At 39.4% G+C, this 21,588-nt stretch overlaps 1 protein-coding gene and 1 long non-coding RNA gene across 2 annotated transcripts in view; one reads left to right on the top strand and one right to left on the bottom strand.

The window, feature by feature from the left end:
- The first annotated feature begins 4 nt into the window (after positions 1-4).
- Positions 5-9,483, top strand: LOC121396888. Its single transcript, XR_005963245.1, has 3 exons — positions 5-264; positions 4,843-4,966; positions 8,613-9,483. It is a non-coding gene; the product is annotated as an uncharacterized LOC121396888 (long non-coding RNA).
- Positions 9,484-10,713: 1,230 nt separating this feature from the next.
- Positions 10,714-21,588, bottom strand: part of mapkap1.L (MAPK associated protein 1 L homeolog) — a 133,807-nt gene continuing 122,932 nt past the window's right edge. The window contains exon 12 of the mRNA XM_018228648.2: positions 10,714-10,878. Within this exon, the coding sequence (XP_018084137.1) occupies positions 10,867-10,878 (12 nt within the window). The 3' untranslated portion in view covers positions 10,714-10,866. The remainder of the gene's footprint in view (positions 10,879-21,588) is intronic.

The following is a 21,588-nucleotide window of genomic DNA, read 5'->3' as shown; positions in this document are numbered from 1 at the left end:
TAAATAATGGAGGCAGACTCCGCCTCCTCGTGAGCTGGGCCCCGAGAAAGGAAAGGAGGAGGTGTAAAAGGCGGCGCTATACTCTCATCTCCCCCTTCTTCTTCTTCTATTTCCACTCGCCTCAATAGAAATGGCGCGGTTGCTAGGGCTAGCGCTGCAACGCACCTTGCCGCCGTTGCTACGCGAGGTGCGACAGGTAGCCAATGGTCTCTCTGAACTCTGCTCTCCTCCCTATCACCGTGAACCGGTGGAGGTGAGAGCAAGGTAGGTTGCCGCCTGGTCTTAACCCACTTATGATTCGCGAATTCGAATGTTCATTACTCTGAAGGTAAGGTTTCTTTTAGAGGGCGGGGATTGGCGGCTGGTCCTCCTCTGGTTTCCATGGCAGCGGGCAGGGCGGGAGATTGAGGGATGCTGTTGCTGTGAGTGAAAAAAAAAAAAAAGAGCAGCATCAGCTCCGCTCAGTGAGGAGATTGGGCTGCTATTTTTTTTAAAAAAAAAAAGTAAATGGAGTTGGGTTAGGATAACCTAAAACATCAGTATTCGACAGTCTCAGCTGGTATTAGGGATTTGTAAAGAGAACGATCACCAAATCCATAATGGAAATCGCAGTAAAAATTTTTAAAATGTAGTTTTCAGTCACAATTGCCTGACTAGGGTTTCCAGAAAAAAAATACCGTCCTTCCTATATATTTATCTTATTTCCCTATAAATAACATTGGGATCTACCGTCATTTTTACAAATAAAATACCGGCCACGCGGGCAACCCTATACCTGACCCGCCATTGCACTGGCAGCAAGGTCTGCGCAGTTACCTTTGTCTTTAAGCTCCAAAACTCTGCCTCTGTTGTCAGGGTCGGACTGGCGCAGTCGGGGGCCACTGGGTTGTGAACCTCGGGGGCCCCTGCGCATGGACAAAAGCTTGTGCGCGTGTGTGAATGACGCATGTGCGAACGTCAGGCCCATGGCACACAAGTGCCAAGCAAACAGCGCCGCACAACTATTCTGGATTCTGGATTTTGAAATAAACAAATGTATAGAGATGCCAACACAAAGGTCAACCGATCATCACATGAGGGTCTGTTGTTTCCATGGGGCCCAGCAAGTGGAGAGGTTATGGTCACCAGGATCCTCGAATGATCGGGCTTCCCCATCTCCCGACCTGCCACTAACCTTTAGTTTAAATAAAGTAGTAAAAGTACAGACCAGCCGATGTTCTGCCCCTGAAAGCAATCGTACAAAAGTTATGTCTGACAAAGCTGATGACCCAATGGAAATCGTCAGATCGGCAATACATGCAGAGATATTATCGGCAGCAGACAGAAATCTAACCTGTCAGATCGACTGAGCGACCGATCGCCATGGCACGAAAAATGTCGGGACATTCCACACAGGGTCAGAAAATCGTACGAATCAAGGATTCATATGATCGGATCTTTGCATCTATGGCCAGCTTTAGACTGAGGGCCCAATTTTCAAACTATTATACCTCCTCTCCTCACACAACCTCTTATTCTCCTAGTCTCTTTTCTCTACATGCTATACTTTATTCTTCCATTATTAAGCCTCCTTGTTTCCATAAATAAATAGGGAATGACCATGAAATAGGCCAAATGCTTAGAAGCAAGAGGCCCAAGAGGAGAATTATTTGTGTTCCAAGGTGCAAGTTGTATTTTTTACATTTGTGTTCCAAAGGGCAAAGTGTATTATTTTTTTACATTTGTGTTCCAAGGCGTGAGGTTTATTTATTTATTTATTTTTAAAAAGCAGTATATTCCACATAGTAAATATATCAGGCATTACTAGATCTATCACACTGTATTTGTATGAGGTTTTTTTTAATGCACTACCACCTTTCTCCAACTGCATTCTGATGTTTTGTCAATATTTCCATTCGAAGGAAGAGTACGATTTTTAACCCTTTCACTTAGTGAAATTAGTGTGTGCCGGAATGCATCACAACATATCCAGTGAAGCCTCATTTCTCCCCCTACTGGCCTTAGCTGCGATTTTCTGTACGTGGATTGTCACAAAGGGGCAATCGGCAACTCACACATTACAAACCATTAGCTAAAGAACATATGGCAGAAAAATATGAAGTGTACAAAAATCAAATTATAAAATGTAAATAAAAGGCAGACATTTAATTGAATTTATGTTGCTTCATACCAGTGCCACTCTTGCTCTAATTAAAAATATTGTAAATGTTGTAAATGCTCCGACTGATTTCATACCTGACCTTCAGTAATACTTTTTCATTGTTAAATATAACAAGGAAGTTGGATCACAGAACTAAATTGCCATTAAACACTGTGAGATGTAGTCGGGAAGCATATTGGAATGTGCCAAAAATGCATTCTATGAAAGCCAAAAATACTCCCAGTGTGCTAGAGACCTTATTATGCAAGTATTCATATACTGCACATTGCTTATAGTACTGGACAGAGGCTCATAGATCTCAAAGTAGTCATGCCTTATACTGTACATCCAGGGATTCCACTGCCCTATGATTAAAGGAGAAGTAAAGGTATAATCACTGGGGTGTGCCAGTGATTATAATTTTTTAGCTGATACCGCATGCCTGTGCTCCTGTTGCTAAAACTGCACTGGGCCGGGGTATTTCCTTAGGAGCCGATTGGCACCACTTTTTTTAGCTTCTTCTGTCTTTTTTTTTTTCAAGTGAATACCGAACATAGAATCAAAAAGTAGGTTTTTTACTATACTGAACATGTGCACCTGACCCAGGGTCAAAGAGAAGGCCAAATGCAGAAAACAATTGTAGAATGGTTCTCCTACATAATTACTCCAGGCCAGTGCAGTTTCAGCAAACAGAAGCACCAGCCCAGAGTATCAGGCAAGCGAATATAATCACTGCTACGTGCCTTAAATTTGGAACCGCCCAATGATTTTAACTTTATTTCTCTTAAAGTGCGATAGAAGGACAAATGCAGATGGGTGTGCACCTTATCTTTGAGTCCATAATTTTTGTTATATTACACTATACTAAATGGGAATCTAAAAGTGCCACCTCATTTTGCTTTGTTACTGGTTTTCACCAATTGAGCTACTGACTTTCAAAACACCATAACATTCTCTCTTGTTGAAATCTACATATAAGGAATTGTATGTATGTTTGTACATTTATTAGCTAGGTGCACAAAAAAAAGAACACTGAAGTGCCCTTAAACATAACTTTATTATAACCTGATACAGGAGAATCTTAAATTGGAAGTTCCCTTTGTTGTTGAATTGATTGAAGTGTCGTGTGAACAGGGAAAATACAGGCTATTCATAAGGAGGGTTTATCTTTGATTGGTTTTATTTTAATTAGAAAATTAAAGGGATACTGGCATGGAAAAACATGTTTATACCAAAACACATCAGTTAATAGTGCTGCTCCAGCAGACTTCTGCACTGAAATCCATTTCTCAAAAGAGCAAACAGAAATCAGTTTCCCAGCTGCCCCAGTCATGTGACTTGTGCCTGCACTTTAGGATGGAACTACTTTCTGGCAGGCTGTTATTTCTCCTACTTAATGTAACTGAATCAGTCTCGGTGGGACTTGGCTTTTACTATTGAGTGCTGTTCTTATATCTACCAGGGAGCTATTATCTTGTGTTCGGGAGATGCTATCTCGTTACCTTCCCATTGTTCTGTTGTTAGGCTGCTGGGGGGGGGGAGGGAGGGGGTGATATCACTCCAACTTGCAGTACAGCAGTAAAGAGTGATTGAAGTTTATCAGAGTCACATGACTGGAGGCAGCTGGGAAATTGACAATATGTCTAGCCCCATGTCAGATTTCAAAATTTAATATAACAAAATCTGTTTGCTCTTTTGAAAAATGCAGCACTATTAACTGATGTGTTTTGAAAAAAACATGTTTACCATGACAGTATCCCTTTAAGTAGAACATTTTTTCTCTGCACAATTACATGTTTTATGAGTGGGAGCTGTCTCTTTGCGCTCCTCATCTGAAACATTGTCCATAATCTTCAATAAAACATCACCATCTAGAGGTTAACGGATGCATGAATAGGTCTTATTAAAGCAAGAAATATGCTAGCTCCCCCAAATATAGTTGAATTGCACATATATAGAAGGAATATTCTGCACCCACAATTATACTTTATATTTTAAATTAGTGGAAATGAAGTGACCTTATAGATATGGTATATTTTCCCATTTAGCCAAGCTTAAAATATATGTGCTTATCCTAACATAGTGCTTCCTTTTTATACCTCCGCCCTTTATAGGGCCACTCTCACTTATTGCAAATTCTCTTGACAAATGCGCATTAAATTAGATCAGTCTAGTTAAATGTCACCCTCTTTATGATGCTCGCTTTGTGCTGTGTTTTAAGCAGGCAGTAGATCAAGGGTGCACCGTAGTTCACTAAAAAGCACTTCTTTTCAGAATTTGTGGAGAATTTCATTGGCAGGGAATTTGCAGCCCCCCAGGTTCTGTAGCAGCTCTGCATTTGGCCTCCACTTGCCATTTGGTGAGATGATGTTGCATGGAGTATCAACTGAAACAAATACATGAGGCACAGGCTGAAGACATCACCTGCATTGCAGTACAATTCTTTATATTGCTGGGGGTTGCAATATGTGGCACTTATATTGTTGCACTACAACTTCCATATGTCATCTAGATCTTTCCATATTGTTTATGTTGTCACAGTTTCATACTTAAGTGTTTAAGTGCAACTTTGTTAACACCTTTTTATTTTTATTAAAATTATTTTAAAAACTAACTTTAAGTTATTAACTGTCCTGAATGTCATTGTTTACAACAAACTAAATTTTTTTAAAAAGTCTCTTTTATTTTATCTTTCTATTCAGGAGTGCTTCAAAGGGAAATTGAGGCTGCTATTGTGAGAAGACAGCCGAGCTAATTAGAAAGGCTACAGTCCACCACTGAACATTGCATAGGAACACAGCGCCAATGAACCTACAGCCAATCTTGGTACTTTTAAGATACTAGTGATTGTTTGAAGGGGAGAGGTCATTAGGAGGGGGTCTTTTAACAACTTTTGTCCAGGGATCCGTTGTCTAAAAGAAATTAAATGGTTGAGAGGGTTATGAAACAAAACAGGTAGCACTAACCAGTCACTTTTCTAAAGGAGAAGGTAAGCAATAATCACTTGGATGGATGTCAAATGTTAGGCATCCCCCAGTGATTATAATTGCTTACCTGTTACCAAGCTCGTGCTCCTGTTAGTTGAAAAAAAATGCATCTGTACAGCAATGTGTCGTGATCTTCTTTGCATCTTCAAGCTGGGCGCAGATACGCAGCAAAGCGAAAAGCTGAACATAAAAGCCAAACGATGGCTTTTCCACTCGACTCCACATGCACTAGCCTGGGCCTGCTGAAGAAAGAAGAAGATCTCAAAGCGGTGCTTGTACAAAAGTACCACTATGTTGGGGGTGCAGTTTTGAGCAATCATGGGCACGGCATGGTGCATCAGCTAAGCTAGTATAAACACTCAGTGGGGGGTGCCTAACACTTGGCGCCTCATTGTGATTTTCAATTTCCTTGTCCTATAAAAGAAAATATATTATTGGTTATAGGTCACTGCACTTGGACAAACTTTGCTCCTTTTATTAAATTTGAGGGTTAATATTTTAAACGTTTTAAACACAAGTCTAGCCATACAGTGACCTGTTATTTGAATAGCTCCGTACTACTCCAGGTCCTGCTGATTTATCAGTTACGTCCTTTGGCTTATAACATTGTAACATAAAGACACTGCGGGTCTCATTTATGAAAACTGGGCAATTTTGCATTTGTACAGTAACCTATAGTAACCCATAAGATGTTTAACTTCCAGTTTCTAACTTGTGGTAGACTGTCCATTTCTGGTTGTTGGCATGGATTACTGTATTGCTACGCTGTTTGTAAATAAGCTCCTGTAAGTTGCTGCATCCCTGCCATACACACACATTTTTCTTAGACTTATTGCTTCTCACCCAACTGTTCTTAATCCTGAGAAGCAAGGCCAAATCTTGCACAATTCTTGCCAACCCAATGCAGTGACTATAGTCTTTTTGTGCTAATTTACTCCAATATCAAATTCGAAATGACATTAATCACAGAATTTCCTGTTAACGGTTATTTCACTGAGAAAAGAACCAAGGGTTCTGGGAAATTCAATATTTAATTTCTGGAAAAAGGAAGCTGGCATTGGTTTATATGCTCCTGTGTATAACAGAGCATTTGGGAGAATCTGTCCTGATCACATTATCGAATAGTAATCTCATGTAGCATGACATTAATTGAACAATTCCCTTCTCTGGTGTCTGTGTCAGATAAAATACATTTTTGATATGCAATGAAAGAGTCACATTGTGTATGTGCTACAGAAGCCAGCTGAACATCATGGGAATCTATCTTGTAAGTTCCATTTGTTGCAAACATTATTATTGCAATATTTGAGTGTATATATTTAACTGGTTTTCACCAGAGACACTATATCAGTTGAAAGCATTTAGGACACTGCATAAACAGTCCAAAATATGGAACAGTAACAAGGTTCTGTATTGCTAAAAGATGATACAAGTTCTCTTAAAAATGCAAGGTTTTACTTTTCAAACACAAATAGCCATGTATACACAATACAGAATTTTCCCCAAAATTCCAGAGTAATTATGGTTGCCTTTTTGTTCTGAACCAGCAGTCCTCTACCATGATCATGCCCGAGATAGTTTTTAGTGGTGCAAAACGGGCTGTTTGCCCTACTAAAAAAGACCTCGGGCATGATCATGGTAGAGGAGTTCTGATCCAGAAAAAGATCTGCACCAATGTCAGACTTGCCTGTTGACTTCTCCCCCCAGAGTAGCTACGCTGACATAGAAAATCCAATGTAACATTAGCCGTAAGAAAGCATACCAGCAGTCTGTTTGAGAGTATTGTTTTCTGTGGATGCCTGAATGTATCACGTTATTGATTTATAGATGTATCCTTTAGGTACCCAAAGTTTTAACCGGCAAGTCTTTGCTTTTAAGTAACTTTTCCCTGTCTTTTCATAAACATCAACCCACAATATGAAGATCATCGCAGTATGCTTTGCTGCTTGTTATTTTATTGTTCCTTTTACTTAAGGGCAATCCTGGCCCCTCTGCGGCCCTGAGGTGGCTTGCTGCTGCTGCCCCCCTCCACATTCAACTTTTTGGTGCTTGAGGGTGTCCGGGGGGTCCACGATGCTAGAGAAGTGCAATGGCCTTAAATTTACCTGGAGCGGCATTTTTGAAACTCCTAGTAACTAGCATGGCCCTGCCACCTGAGTCAAGTTTCTCAACCTGCCTCACTGGCACAGTACTCTTGCTTTTTCTTTTGTTTGTTTATAGAAGCAACACACTTTTGTTAATTTCTCATAACCTGACACATTAGTGAAGAGCAGACCTTTGAGTATTCCTCAGGTGGTGGTGACTAGCAAAGGGTCACATGTGTTGGGGCACATTCAAGATAAATGGATTAGTACCAGTTCAGGAGATAGCTTTTTCGCTGTGAGACCAGTAGTAATCCATTCATCATGAGCGGTGCCTCGCCACACATATGGGAGAATAGCATCCATGCATGCTCAATTTTGCACTTGCATTTATAAAAAGAATCATACGGTCTCAAAATACCCCAGAGTGGATTTTTATAACTTTTTACTGACATGGACTTAGTTGACATCTCTGCTAAAACCAAGATGTGTATAAAAAAAAAAAATCGACAATTCAACATAAAGATAGAAATAAAATTGTGCCTGTTGAAGGAAATTTACATGACAAGCAACTTTCTGGTAAACATTAATTGCAAACGCTCAGTGGTTTTAAAGTTATTTTTAAATATAGCTGCTATTGAAAGCAGTATCTGCCTTTTAGTGATGTGCATGTCAAGAAAACCTCGACCCGGACCTGTCTTCTTCCTCCATTTATAGACCTGTGCTGCCCCACCGATGATGTCACAAAAGGGGCAGGGCAGATGCAAGTCTATAAAACAGGAAGCCGGCAGTCTAAGGTCGCGGGTGGGGAGAGTAGGAAGAAGAGCTCAACCCGCAAGAGGAGCAGCGAGGTCGGCCTCACACGTATAGGGCCAGCCTGCACATCACAACTGCCTTTCCCATTCTCTTATTTGCTATGGTGGTAACTTTTAAAACAATGTAGCACAAAGCAACCGATTAACAGACGTCTACAGTAACATGCACATCTAAATTCCGCTACATTGTATTAGGACACTTAAGAAAAGAATAGAAAAAAATATTGGTTGCAATTATAATGACAAACTTTAAAACATTTGAAAAATGTTTAGTGGTGTATATCTGAAAGTTGCTTAGAATAAAATGTTCTTTCATTAGGCAATTTTTGGAGAGGTTTATAACCATTTTGCAGATCAGCAATTTCAGTTCAATGTTATCAGAATGTAAAAAAATCCAGCTAAGTGGCCTGGTTGCATTTGTTTCTGCTTCTTTATAATCAGAGCAGCCCAGCAACTTTTTATCCACTTGTTTTATAGGGTGATTCTTACTCTTTGCCATTTATGTTTAGCTTCATACTGTCACCTGGCAATCCAGGAGTTAAACACGGGCCCTTTGGTCGGACATATTTTTTTATTTTATTAATTGCAGCACCTGGGCGAGAGCGAAGAGATTTACAGGCTGGCTGGCTAGCTGTCAGAGAGTGGTGGAACAGTCATCTTAACAAATGCTGCTAAAGTGCACACAAGACTGTGAACTCCCAGAGAGCCGGTCAGTACCCTTTTTCTTGTTAAAATATTTATCTGATGCAAGCACTGCTGCACTTGATTTAGTGTGAAAGCTGGATGGGGCATGTTTAAGGGGTATAGCACAGTAAGAGTTTTGATTTAACCCATGGACATCTGCTGGGTGGCCTAGTGTGCCTTAGTCATAATGCTTAGCCCTAAAGTTTTCTTTATGAATAGTTTGACTGCATATAACGTTACCCTCTAAACCAGTATTTTTTAGACTCTGAACATTCATGCTCCCTTTGGAGGTCCAATTTCTCTTATAAGAAAAGTTACAGCCATATTACATTATTATAAGTCGACACTTTTACAGAAAATGTGTGCATACAAAATTGATACCCAGACTGGGCTTCCAGAGTATCTAAAAGAGCAAATAAGCATTCTCCTATAGCTCACCTTAACTTGCTATCAGGTTGGGAGCCTAGTCACTGTGCTTGGCAACACTAAGTGCCACAGAGTTCAGGGATCATATTTACTAAATATTGTACTTTATATGTATGTATCTTTGTATGTACAAAAAAAAATTATCAACTAATTGACTGCAATAGCAACACTGTAAATTCTCCCGTTTGTGCATCAGTTGTGCTGACTCAAACAGGTGTATGCCCATAAGTGCCTCTACAGCAGCTTCATTGTACAGATATGGGTCTATTATATAGAAATACAGAAATGCAATTTCCAAGTCCTATTTCAACAAACCGTTTTTAAAATGATTTTCTTAAAGGGGTTTTAGAATGTTATAGAATGGCTAATTGTAAGCAACTTTTCAATCAGTCTTCATTATTTATTCTTTATCAGTTTAATTATTTGCCTTTTTCTTCTGTTTCTAGCTTTCAAATGGGGTTACTGATCTAAAAACAAATGCTCTGTAAGGCTGCACATTTATTGTTATTGCTATTTTTTATTACTCATCTTTCTGTTCAGACCCTCTTCTATTCATAGTCCAGTCTCTTATTCAAATCAATGCATGGTTTTAAGGTAATTTGTACCCTAGCCACCAGAAATTCTGAAATTCCAAACTTAAGAGCTTCTTAGTAAAAAGCTACTGTAAATAAATCAAAAACCATAAATAATAGCTAATGAAAACGAATTGCAAATTGTCTCAGAATATCACCCTCTACATCATACTAATATTTAAATCAAAGGTGATCAACCCCCTTTAATGATAAACTCATCACTTTCATGTGATGGTAACAAAGCTAGGCAACATTTTGTTTTTGGATTTAAATCCCATTTAAGAATTGGGGCTACAAAATACACCTTATCCAGAAAATATCAGGTCCAAACATTCCAGATAATATATATCGTCATTGTATTTAAATGTTTGATAATGTGGAGGGGAGTACAAATGCTCTAATATTTGGAGGCTTCTCTATCTACAACCTTATGGGCAGTTATAGGGTACTGTCCTTGCAGCAGCTATGTTTGTCTTTTTTACTTAGCCATAACTTATCAATAGACCACAAATTATGGTTTCCTGGGAGGTTATTATAAAACAGGAGAAAGGTTATAAAAGAAAGTTGTAATCAATGATGTAATAAATAATGGAGTCTCATGTGAGGCTGAACGGCAGTCAGTACCTGTGGAGGAGATACACTGACCCTTTCAGAGTCCTAAACTGCTTTAAACTTAGATCACTGGTAGTCATAATTAGACACTCTAGTTGCTGCAGAACTCATAGATACTGGTAGCACCAGAGCCTGTAAGGCTACACTAGATAACTAATTCAGTTTGGAAGACGTATGCCTTAAATATATATACAGGCCGCTGCATTCATTGCTTACATTTGATAGAAAAGGGTAAAATAAAGTAAAGTATGCTTTTAACCAAATGTATAAAACTTATTTATCTTCTTATGTGGCTGCTAGCAGTGCCTAGAAACGCAAGTCAATTCACTTGTCTTTGCATACGATCTGAGCAAAGACTACATTACAAAAAGAAAATTCCTATAGCATGCAGATTTATTTGCGCAGACAAATTTATTGGTGTCCGTTATTGCATACCTATAATCTACAAGACAACATATCGTTCTGTCAAGATCTCTGTGCGAGGTGCCCTCTCTGAATTTGTCACGTGGATAGCTGAACATCTGGAATCCAAGGTGGAACAGCTGATGTTTAATGGCTCTCCTGTAAAAGGAAACAAAAAAAAAAGAGAATTAATTGAGTGGGACTTTGAAAATACAGAGTTTTATGGGGAGAAATTAGAGGTGGTTTTCAGTCTGGAGTTTAGAGGGCTATATCTACAGATCTAATGTATAACATTTCATATGAAGCAAGAGAAAGAAATGTCATGCTTATGCTGCTGCTTTGCATAACTTTATGTAAAGCGTCTCATAATGCTCCATGTATCTACCACTATTGTTGCCTTCTCTTGTATTGTATCAAATTATCTTATGAAGCAGCTTGCTAAACTTTTAAAATCCAAAGTTATGCATGTAAAGGTCTTGGTGGGTTAATAAGAATATTACTATACAACTCTGAATATGCTTTATTATTTATTTGATTTGTGATAGGCAATGTAGACAAAATATGTACTATTACAAATTGAATAAAAAAAAAGGTTGAACATGATGGACATGTGTCTTTTTTCAATCTAACTTAATATGTTACTATGTAGAGTTATATAGTTTACTCTGCTTCTTCTGTCTTTCTATTTTGTACAATGCTGAAAACTTGCTTAGAAATGGAGCTCTGAGGAGCTAAGTTAATAAAGCTCTGTACAGGGGGCAGAATGGATGAGGCAGGGGGCAGAGTGGGTTGAGGTGGGGGTGGCGAAACAATGATGTTTTGGGGTGGGCCAGTGATGTCAAGAGACCAGCCAGTGAGTTATGAGTCCTGTCCAGTTTTTGGGCTTCTGAAATCTGGATATGCAGTTTTGAATTAGACAGCCTGTTTAAAAATCGGACTGTCCAGTTCAAAACTGAACATGTGACAACATTACACCTACCCTATATTGCTTCACATTTTAAGTCTCCATACACCCCAACCATGCCCTGTGCTCTGTCCTCCTTGAAAATAATTATCGAGACAACTGAAGAATCTGGTTCAGTCTACATGTCTATATAACCCATATATCTCCTCCTATTTCCCCCAACTCACAGTGCAAACTTCTGTAGAAACAGTGGTGCAACTACTTGGGTGCTGTGGATGTCATCCGATACATAGTGAAGTTTATTGTTTCATCTATTATGAAGTGGTTGAACCTACTATGTTCTTTCTAAATCCATTATTGTTTCAAACAGAAGAAAAACAATTGCATTGTAAATATCCAGTAAACAGTATAGCATCCTCTCAAAATGACCATTGTAAAAGGAGAAAGAAAAGTGAAATCACTGAAGGGTTCCAAGTTGGTAGGCACTCCCAGTGACTCTAGTTGATTACCGGTTACCTCTGGCTTCTTTTGACCTCATCTTCTTCAAAAAACTGACCAAACAGGGCAACTGCATATGTGGCATAGACCTTTTATTGAAATTTTTGTACAACCCAACTAGAAATGTACAGGGGACACGCTTGGGAGGAAGAAAGAAAAAGTGCCCTACTCTGGTGCATTTTTTGAAGAGCACCAGCCAGGTAAGTGACTAGAATCACTGCGGGGATGGCAGTGCCTCACAACAAGTGGAGCTCTTTAGTAACTTAAAGTTTTAGTGGCCATGCTACACCAGATTCACTGATTTACTCTCAGGGTATAGTCACAAGGAGTTGACTTTTCAAGGGGTCTCCAATCTCAAACTCAGTTCATTTAATTCTCTCCTTACTATGTAGTAACTTTGCATGGTGTTGTGCTCAGGAGCTAGTCTCTTGCCTAAAGAGCCTCAATTTATTTTGAGACACTCTAAAATAAAGGCATCTAGCAGCAGATATAGCAATAGAATGTAGGCTTGTCTGATTTACAAACAAGGTTTGGCATAGACCTGTTCTGAAATGTTTCTACAACCCAACTAGGAATGTACAGGGGACACGCTCGAGAGGAAGAAAGAAAGTTTACTAATCTGGTGCATTTTTTTGAAAAGTGCCAGCCAGGCAAGTGACTAGAGTGACTGGGGGGGATGATGGTGCCTCACAACAAGTGGAGCTCTTAGTAACTTAAAGTTTTGTTGGCCATGCTACCCCAGATTCACTGCTTTTACATTCGGGGAAAAGTCACGAGGAGTTGACTTTTCAAGGTAAGTCCATTTAATTCTCTCCTTGCTATGTAGTAACTTTGCATGGTGCTTTGCTTAATGGCTATTCTCTTGCCTATAGAGCTCTCAATTTATTTTGAGACACTCTGAAATAAAGGCATCTAGCGGCAGATATAGCAATAGAATGAAGGCTTGCCTGATTTACAAACAAGGTTTGAAGTGCTCTATACTCAGACTATTTTACTCACCATTTAAAAACTATTGTTTTTTTGTTGGATTGTTGCAAAAAATGAGCAATAATTGTTCTCTCTGTTGCATCTCTAAGGCTTTATGCAGGGCAGCCCAGCCCTCCTCTCCCGCCTTGTATACTCCTTCAGCACTCAGCTTATAACTAATCACCTCTCATTTCTCTACCTTGGGAATACATGCTGCCAAACTGGGGCAGCGAAAAAGGAGAATATGTTGACAATTTGCATTTTATACACAGGCAGTCATTAAAACTCATAACCCCTTCACGGCTGGGCAGCCTTTTATCTTACTGGAAGGGACCTGTTCTCTGTAGTGGATAAGGCAACACTGCTTTATCCAGAAACAAAACACAAAATAATAAGTTGCCTCTTCCTTTGTAATTTTGTTTAATTTGTGTGTTTTTAATGCTTCTCCCACTAGCTTAGGAAAACCACAATTTCTTTCAAAGTTGCCCTTCAAACTGCAATGACTAATGTCTCCAGTTGATCAGAAGCTAAAAGGTCAGAGGTTGTACATGCTGAACTGAACCTACATCAATAGCCACTATAAATAGATCCCAATATATTGTCTGGTAAATCCATTTAGCCTGAGGTCTCTAATACTAAGAACTGGAGTTGTCTATCTCTATTTTCTTCCTTTTGTAAATTATAAAAATGATAAACTTCTCCAACTAAAATTTGGCGAGATACAGGTTTTAGAAATTGTTGGAGGGGAAAAAAAATCAACAAAAATAAGAACAATATGCGGCACAAATGCACAATTGGGGGGGCATGGTGAAACACAATTTTTACAATTAATCAGCCCTGTTGTGTAATATTGGGCCCCTTCTGCACGCTACTCTCCTTTCATTCTGAAGGCAAATTAGGCTTGGGTGAATTTGACCTGTTTCGATATGACGCGCTGCGAAAAAAAATCTTGACACACGACGCCATACAAGTCTATGGGCGTCATTTTCGCGGTGAAACAAGGCGAAAAAATTCACCCATCCCTACTTGCAATAAATGCTACCTACCCTCCAAGATCTAATAAAAGTATTTTTCAATGAATGTATTCACCCTGTACATTACAATGACTCATAATTTTCTACTTTTTATTTTCTATTATTTTCTATTATTTAAATCATGTTTTTTAATAAGGCATTTACAATAAAAAGAAAGGGGTACAGAAAAAAAGGGGGGCGGCTTGCACGCCATCATTACACAGTAGAGAATCAGTTTTCTACTTTTTTAGAGAAAAGAGTATAATATTTGCCACAATGACAAATATTTTGGCTGTGGACTTTTTTTTTAAACCTGCACCATTTCAAATTGAAATAATACTAGCTGGAAAAATGGTTACCTTGCCCTGCATCTTATCAGCGTCCCAATTTCAATACTGTAAAGGTGTATTGAGTCCCAAATACATTTTAGGGACCCCTTTTTTTTTTTGCTGGTTTAGGGGTCCAAAATATTTCTGTCTGGGTCTTACACTGTCTTGTTATCCCATTCTGCTATTCATCACATGGTATCATATCACACTACGACCACCCTTTTAGCAAAAAAAAAAAATCTGATTAATTTTTTTTTACATTATTGTAAGCCATTCCTTAGATTTAAACCAGAAAAACACTAGTCCCGATGACTTAGACTCATTTTTTTCACATTTCTCTTAATAGGTCCTAATAATCCCCAAAGGGTGGCATATATGTTTCATAAATTAAACCCCCGTCTCTTTCCCACCCCTCATCGTTATTCTTGTGCGGTTGTTGACAGGTAGCAGTTTCCAACAACTCAGACTAATTAGTTTGAAGCAGCAACTACTTATAGCAAATGAGTTATAGCAGGAAATGCTTTGTAATAAATATGCAGCATTTACATTTAACATTGACCCCTGCTATAGGAAACTTGATTCCCATCCACGTGAATGGGACAGGGGTCAGCAGGTCAAGAAGTAAAGGCAACGTATAGAGAACTACATGTGATGCATTAAAATGTTCTACAACACCCAGGCTGTATTTCTTAGGGAGGCTGGAGATCAGCAATAACAGAGTTATTACTTCATTGCAATGAATTGGAGGATTAAAGATGATGGGGGGGGGCTCTCAGTATTTATGGCAAATGTTTAATGGACATGGGAACTTGATACCAACTTCATATATTAAAAACAAGGGGGGGGAGACACAATGAACTTCAATTATGACCTAGTGAAAATGGAATTTTTGCATCTGGATTTCATTATAGAGAGGAGGTTTTTTTTCCCGTGTAAAATGAGTAAATTAACGAGGATGTGAAAGTGGAAAGTGCTTAGTGTTCTGCATCCAAAATGAATAAGGTGCGATTTGATGGGGCGGATTTATTAAAGGGATACTGTCATGGGAAAAAACATTTTTTTCAAAATGAATCAGTTAATAGTGCTGCTCCAGCAGAATTCTGCACTGAAATCCATTTCTCAAAAGAGCAAACAGGTTTTTTTATATTCAATTTTGAAATCTGACATGGGGCTAGACATTTTGTCAATTTCCCAGGTGCCCCTGGTCATGTGACTTGTGCCTGCACTTCAGGAGAGAAATGCTTTCTGGCAGGCTGCTGTTTTTCCTTCTCAATGTAACTGAATGTGTCCCAGTGGGACATGGGTTTTTCCTATTGAGTGTTGTTCTTAGATCTACCAGGCAGCTGTTATCTTGTGTTAGGGAGCTGCTATCTGGTTACCTTCCCATTGTTCTTTTGTTTGGCTGCTGGGGGGGGGGGGGGGGGTGATATCACTCTAACTTGCAGTACAGCAGTAAAGAGTGATTGAAGTTTATCAGAGCACAAGTCACATGACTTGGGGCAGCTGGGAAATTGACAAAATGTCTAGCCCCATGTCAGATTTCAAAATTGAATATAAAAAAATCTGTTTGCTCTTTTGAGAAATGGATTTCAGTGCATAATTCTGCTGGAGCAGCACTATTAACTGATTCATTTTGGAAAAAAAAAGTTTTCCCATGACAGTATCCCTTTAAGGATTAGCTGATTGTTATTAAATGCCTGGAAACAGAAGTAGATTGAGCAAGCACTCTGAATGGTCGCCCTATTCCCGGATGCTGTTTGTTAATTTATAGTCACAGAGGTATTTAAATAAATGTTTCTGTTTCAACGGGAACAGTACATTTCAGAATATCAGTTAGTCTTGTTTGTCTGTTTGACTAATGATGGCTTTGGGGGTTATTCAGTAACAGTGAGCCGTTTACCTGAGGGATGTAGAACTGACAAGTAACTTGATCACCCGAGTAAAACTGCCAGGGTTACGGTAGCAGAATAAACCATAAAGTAAAAAGCCAATAAACTGTTCTAAAGATGGAGCATGCAAGAATGCTATCAGTACCACCACTCACTCACACTAGTCTTCTGTGGCTCTGCTGCCAGTTTGCTTTGATTTCCAAACAACAAGAAGGACTGATGCGGATTTTTCTATTGAAATCTGTTTCTATAGTTGGATATTTCCATTTTAATTCAGCATCATTTGGTTGGGCAATAGAGAATTATACTTGTACATATGGACATTGTACATTGGGAACTAGATGGGAGAAACTTGGTATTAAAGGAATTGTTCAGTGTAAAAATAAAAACTGGGTAAATAGATAGGCTGTGCAGAATAAAAATGTATCTAATATAGTTAGTTAGGCAAAAATGTAATGTATAAAGGCTGGAGTGATTGGATGTCTAACATAATAGCCAGAACACTACTGGTTACCCTGGTTACCAGGCAGGAACCAATCAGAGACTTGGGGGGGCACATGGGTCATATCTGTTGCTTTTGAATCTGAGCTGCAGGTCCGGACTGAGAATTAAAATAGGCCCTGGAATTTCAGGTATACAGAGGCCCAAACAGCCCCCACCAGCCCACTAAATAGTGACTTTCTATGGCATCTTATAGCAGCCCCTCTTGCCAGAACCCACAGATTGCCAATCCGGGCCTGCTGATTTGAATGCTGAGAATCAATTGCAAACTCACTGAACAAATATGTACCATGTGGTCCCCCCTAAAGTCACTGACTAACTCAGAGTTAGAGAGTTAGTGTTCTGGCTGTTATGTTAGACATCCAGTCACTCCAGCCCTTCTAAATTACATTTTTGGCTAACTAACTATATAAGAAACATTTTTTATTTTCCCCAGTTTTATTTTTACACTGAACTGTTCCTTTAAGGCTTCTTTCTTCTGTCTAAAATTGCCCGCTCTTTCACCTTGCCCATTGTGCTCTGGCCTTTTATCAGAGGACTTGCCTTTGAGCTCAGTGCAAATTAGGCACAGTGCAAATTAACCACAGAGGGGGTTATTTACTAAAATCTGAATTTATCTCATATTTTATTTAAAAAAAAAACATGACCAAACTACCATGCTTGATTTGACCTTATTTATTAATTAAATAACTAGAATGAATTGGATCACAGAAAAACTCTATAAAATTGAGCGAAACCCCGAATCGCTCTAATTTTTTTGGGCTTTTTTTCATGCCCGAAAAACCAAGAAAAAAACTGATTTTTGGGCTAAACCCAATGCAAACTACGATAACTTTACATTGAGCTTGGTGCCTCTCTCATGGATTTATACAGAACCTCAACAGGTCGGAGATGGCGGATTTTAGGATTCAGGCTTTTTGCAGGTTTTATCCACTAAAAATGTGAGTTTTTGCACCAAAATGCCCAACCACATAACCCCCTTAGTACTGATTTCAGTGACCCAGGAATGGTGTTGTACTTCACATTATATTTGACTTTGAGGAATGCCTCTTCCTGAGAGTAAACTGGGTCTAAAGCATCACACTCTCCCTTGGCTTTAGAGTAAATGCACAACTGTTTGTTGAAAAGCATATATAGGTCCATTAGCAGATATAATTTCAAATGCAGGTGCTTGCTAACATTCTGTCTAGTTTGCCCATTCTTCTGCCTGAAAAGACCACCCAGAAGCCATATGCCTGTTCCTAGGAATTAGTTGGCCATGTCTTTTGAAAGATCAGCTCATAGGCGAAGTTTCCAAATAAAGAGAGTTTCACATATTTAAGTCCCAATACGGGCTGATCCTATGTGAATAGGAGCATATGGTTTGCCAGTGAAGTTCCTTTGACACCATATCAGAATAAGGTTAAATAGATTCAAAGTCACCAGATAATATGTCTAAAAATGTAGGCCCACTTCGTGTTTTTGGGGTGAAAATGTGGTTCTCACAGTCAGGAATTAGAAGCAACCTTAAAGGGCCAGTTCACTTTTAGGTTTAGTAAATTATAGAATGGCTAATCCTAAGAAACTTTTCCATTGGTCTTCATTGTTTATTTTTTTTATATAGTTTTTTATAATTTGCCTTCTTCTTCTTCTAACTCTTTTCCAGCTTTCAAATGGGGGTCACTGACCACATTTAAAAACAAATGCTCTGTAAGGCTAATCATATTTCTATTCACACCCTCCCCTAAGTATATTTCAGTCTCTTATTCAAATCAATGCATGGTTGCTAGGGTAATTTGGACCCCAGGAACCAGATTGCTGAACCTGCAAACCGGAGAGCTGCTGAATAAAAAAACACAAAAACCAACAATAATATAAGAGAATAAAAATAACTGCAAATTGTCTCAGAATATCACTCTCTACATTATACTAAAAGTTAATTTAAAGATGAACAACCCCTTTATTCATTGACTAGGAAAAAAGTGACAACTATCATTACTGAAACCATATTCTGTTTACTTGGAGCCCAGCAGACATGGCCGAAGCCCACACAGCATAATCATATTGTGTATCACTGTTGTGCAGCTATTACATGATGACACAAAGGTTCCCACTGGAATAACAGCTGACATCTGAACAATGAAGTAGGAGGCATATGGGTATTATTGATTGCTTTTGCATTAGATGTCTAGCCTATAGCATACTACATCTGAGGGTATGACCCCAGACACCAGTGCTAGAGCACTAAGGTGCATAAAAGTCAATCCTTCCCATTATGTAAAGCTTTGTATATAACACAGGCATTGTTTTAGTGCAATCATATATACAAACCTCTTGGGGCTCATTTACAAACATAGTGTGCCATGTTTACCCACAATGTAGCATTTGCTCGAACATTTTGATGCATTTTTCATAATGGGGATTGGCGTCTGGTGTGATTCTTTAGGCTCAAGTCTGCTGCTCCTATTGATGAAGCTTACAATGGGGAACCTGGAATTAAAGCCACCTTCAAAGTGGGGGTACCTCCAGGGTTCCCCTGTGTCAATAGGCACAGTTCGTCCGCAGACTGGGTGGGAGCAAATAGGTGCAAGTGAGGGGAGAATATGTAGCTGGGAGTGATTGGGTCAATACACACGACGACTGCATTTTTGTGTGCCGCAACTGTTTATACAGTCATAAATGAGACGTTTTTTTCTTTTGCCAAAAGCTTGCAAATTTCCCCCAATCTGAGTTGCAGGGTCCCTTCAGCCTAAAGCTTTTGCCTGTCAGCGAATATTAAATATCCAGAGAAATCCTTCTACCGCTCTCTCTCTTAGCATAATCTCTGGGCAGGTTTGGGAAACCAGCATAACCTGATAAATTGCAGATTAAATGACTGCCACACAGCACTTCAGTCCCCCCGCTGTTAATTTCACACGCTGTACAATTCACCGGTTTTCAGGCGCTGTCAATTCCAGCTAATGGCAGGAGGCAGTAAAATACTCTGGCCCTGACAGTCCCAGATCAGGGGCTCCTAACTCCTAACTCAGGTGGACTGTGCTCATCACTTATGCACAAATCAGCAATGTGCCAGAGAGAGGGTTTATGTCAGCTGACAGTGTAGACATGAGCTGGAGATAGAAGGTAGGAACGGTGTCGGGCTGCCCTGACAGATTACAGAGAGGTGCTGTGCAGTATATAAGAACTGTGGCATTTATCACCCCTCCCCTTGGAATAATACCCTGCCTTGAGAAAGCTTTTAAAATGCTGATTTCTCCCTCAGAAATGGGTTAATATTGGTGGCTTACAGCAACCCTGAATTTTATAAGGGATCCATCTAACTAGGCTAATTGTGTGTAAATATATTTTTACCACATTAATTGTATTTTCATAAAATAATTAATCAGTTTAAGGCTTATGCATGTTTTACATGTCGGTGCTTCCATGACAGGTGTGTGGCAATATCGGTGTGCTTCTGGCACAAGGGCACACAGCATTACTTCACTGCCTAGGGCACCTGAACAGTTCCGAAGCCAGACAGGCTCTAACTCATAGTAGTTTGCCTTCAGCAGAACAATTGACTTAAGCCTGTAAGGGCAAATAATTAATAGACCCAGCAGAGTTGCAGGGTTAGGTGCTCAAGCCCGCAGCCTTGTGCATAGGGAAGCGGATAAATCGTATCAAGAACTATGACAGGGCTGGCACAAATTGATGCAAGTCATTCAAAAACAGATTTAATAAATGACTCCATAGGTGTGACATACTTGGTGTTTCTGAGAGAGTACTGTAGTGGCTGTGTAAGTGGCAGTAAAGCTGTAGGGGGGGAACAAAGAAGGGGATTACTGTAGGCAATAAACAGGCAACAACAAAAAAAAAAAAGAGCAAAGGTAATGGGTGCACTGTGCACTTTCAGGTTACTGATGCACCAATGTTATTAGGCAACCGGCACATGTAATGGGTGGCATTTGTGCCATGGAACTGCATTTTGGGCTACATTAAGGGCTGAATTCCACTGGCTATTTTCGAAAAAAAAGCTTATTAAAGATAAAAAGCAGAAGTCCTATCCTTTGCAACTCCAAGGTTCAAATGCAATTTCCAAGATAAGCAGTCAGCCTACCTCTTTATAAACAGATCTAATTTTATATTTGTGACAGAACAGTGCTACAAACAGGAAAATAATTCTGCACCTGTAGAATTGTATTTTATATTATTGTAGTAAAGCATATTCCGACACTATATTTTTCAATGCACAAACTGTGGAATCGGTAACACTTTCATATGAACTTAATGGAGAGGAAAAGTCAAAATCACATGCAGGTGCACGAAGAAAGAAGAAGCAGGGAAAGGATTGGTGCTCCATGGTGCTCGCTGAAAGAACCTGGGCCGTGCAGATTTTTGCTGATAGGAGCATCAGCCAAAGGTATCAGGTAAGTGAATACAATCCCAGTAGGGAGTTCCTAACTTTTGGACTTTCCTTCTCCTTTAAATGAACAGTTCAGTATTAAAATAAAAATTGTTAAAGTAGATAGGCTGTGCAAAATAAAAAATGTTTCCAATATAGTTAGTTAGTCAAAAATGTAATGTATAAAGGCTGGAGTGACTGGACTGGCTGGCATAATAGCCAGAACACTACTTCCTGCTTTGCAGCTCTCTTGGTTTCCACTGATTGGTTAGCAAGTAGTAACCAATCAGTGCAGTAGAGTCACTAGAGGAGGGCGGGCCCTGGTGCGTGACACACAGCCGGGCCCGCCCCCCTCCGTACGGCCGCATTTGTCAGTGGAGCGTGAGCTGCCGGGGTGCCCTGAGAGGGT

The sequence above is a fragment of the Xenopus laevis genome, chromosome 8L, assembly GCF_017654675.1.
Source record: "Xenopus laevis strain J_2021 chromosome 8L, Xenopus_laevis_v10.1, whole genome shotgun sequence".
Classification (NCBI taxonomy): Eukaryota; Metazoa; Chordata; class Amphibia; order Anura; family Pipidae; genus Xenopus; species Xenopus laevis.
The sequence above is the reverse complement of the archived record's forward strand: the minus strand, read 5'-3'. Positions and strand labels throughout refer to the sequence as shown.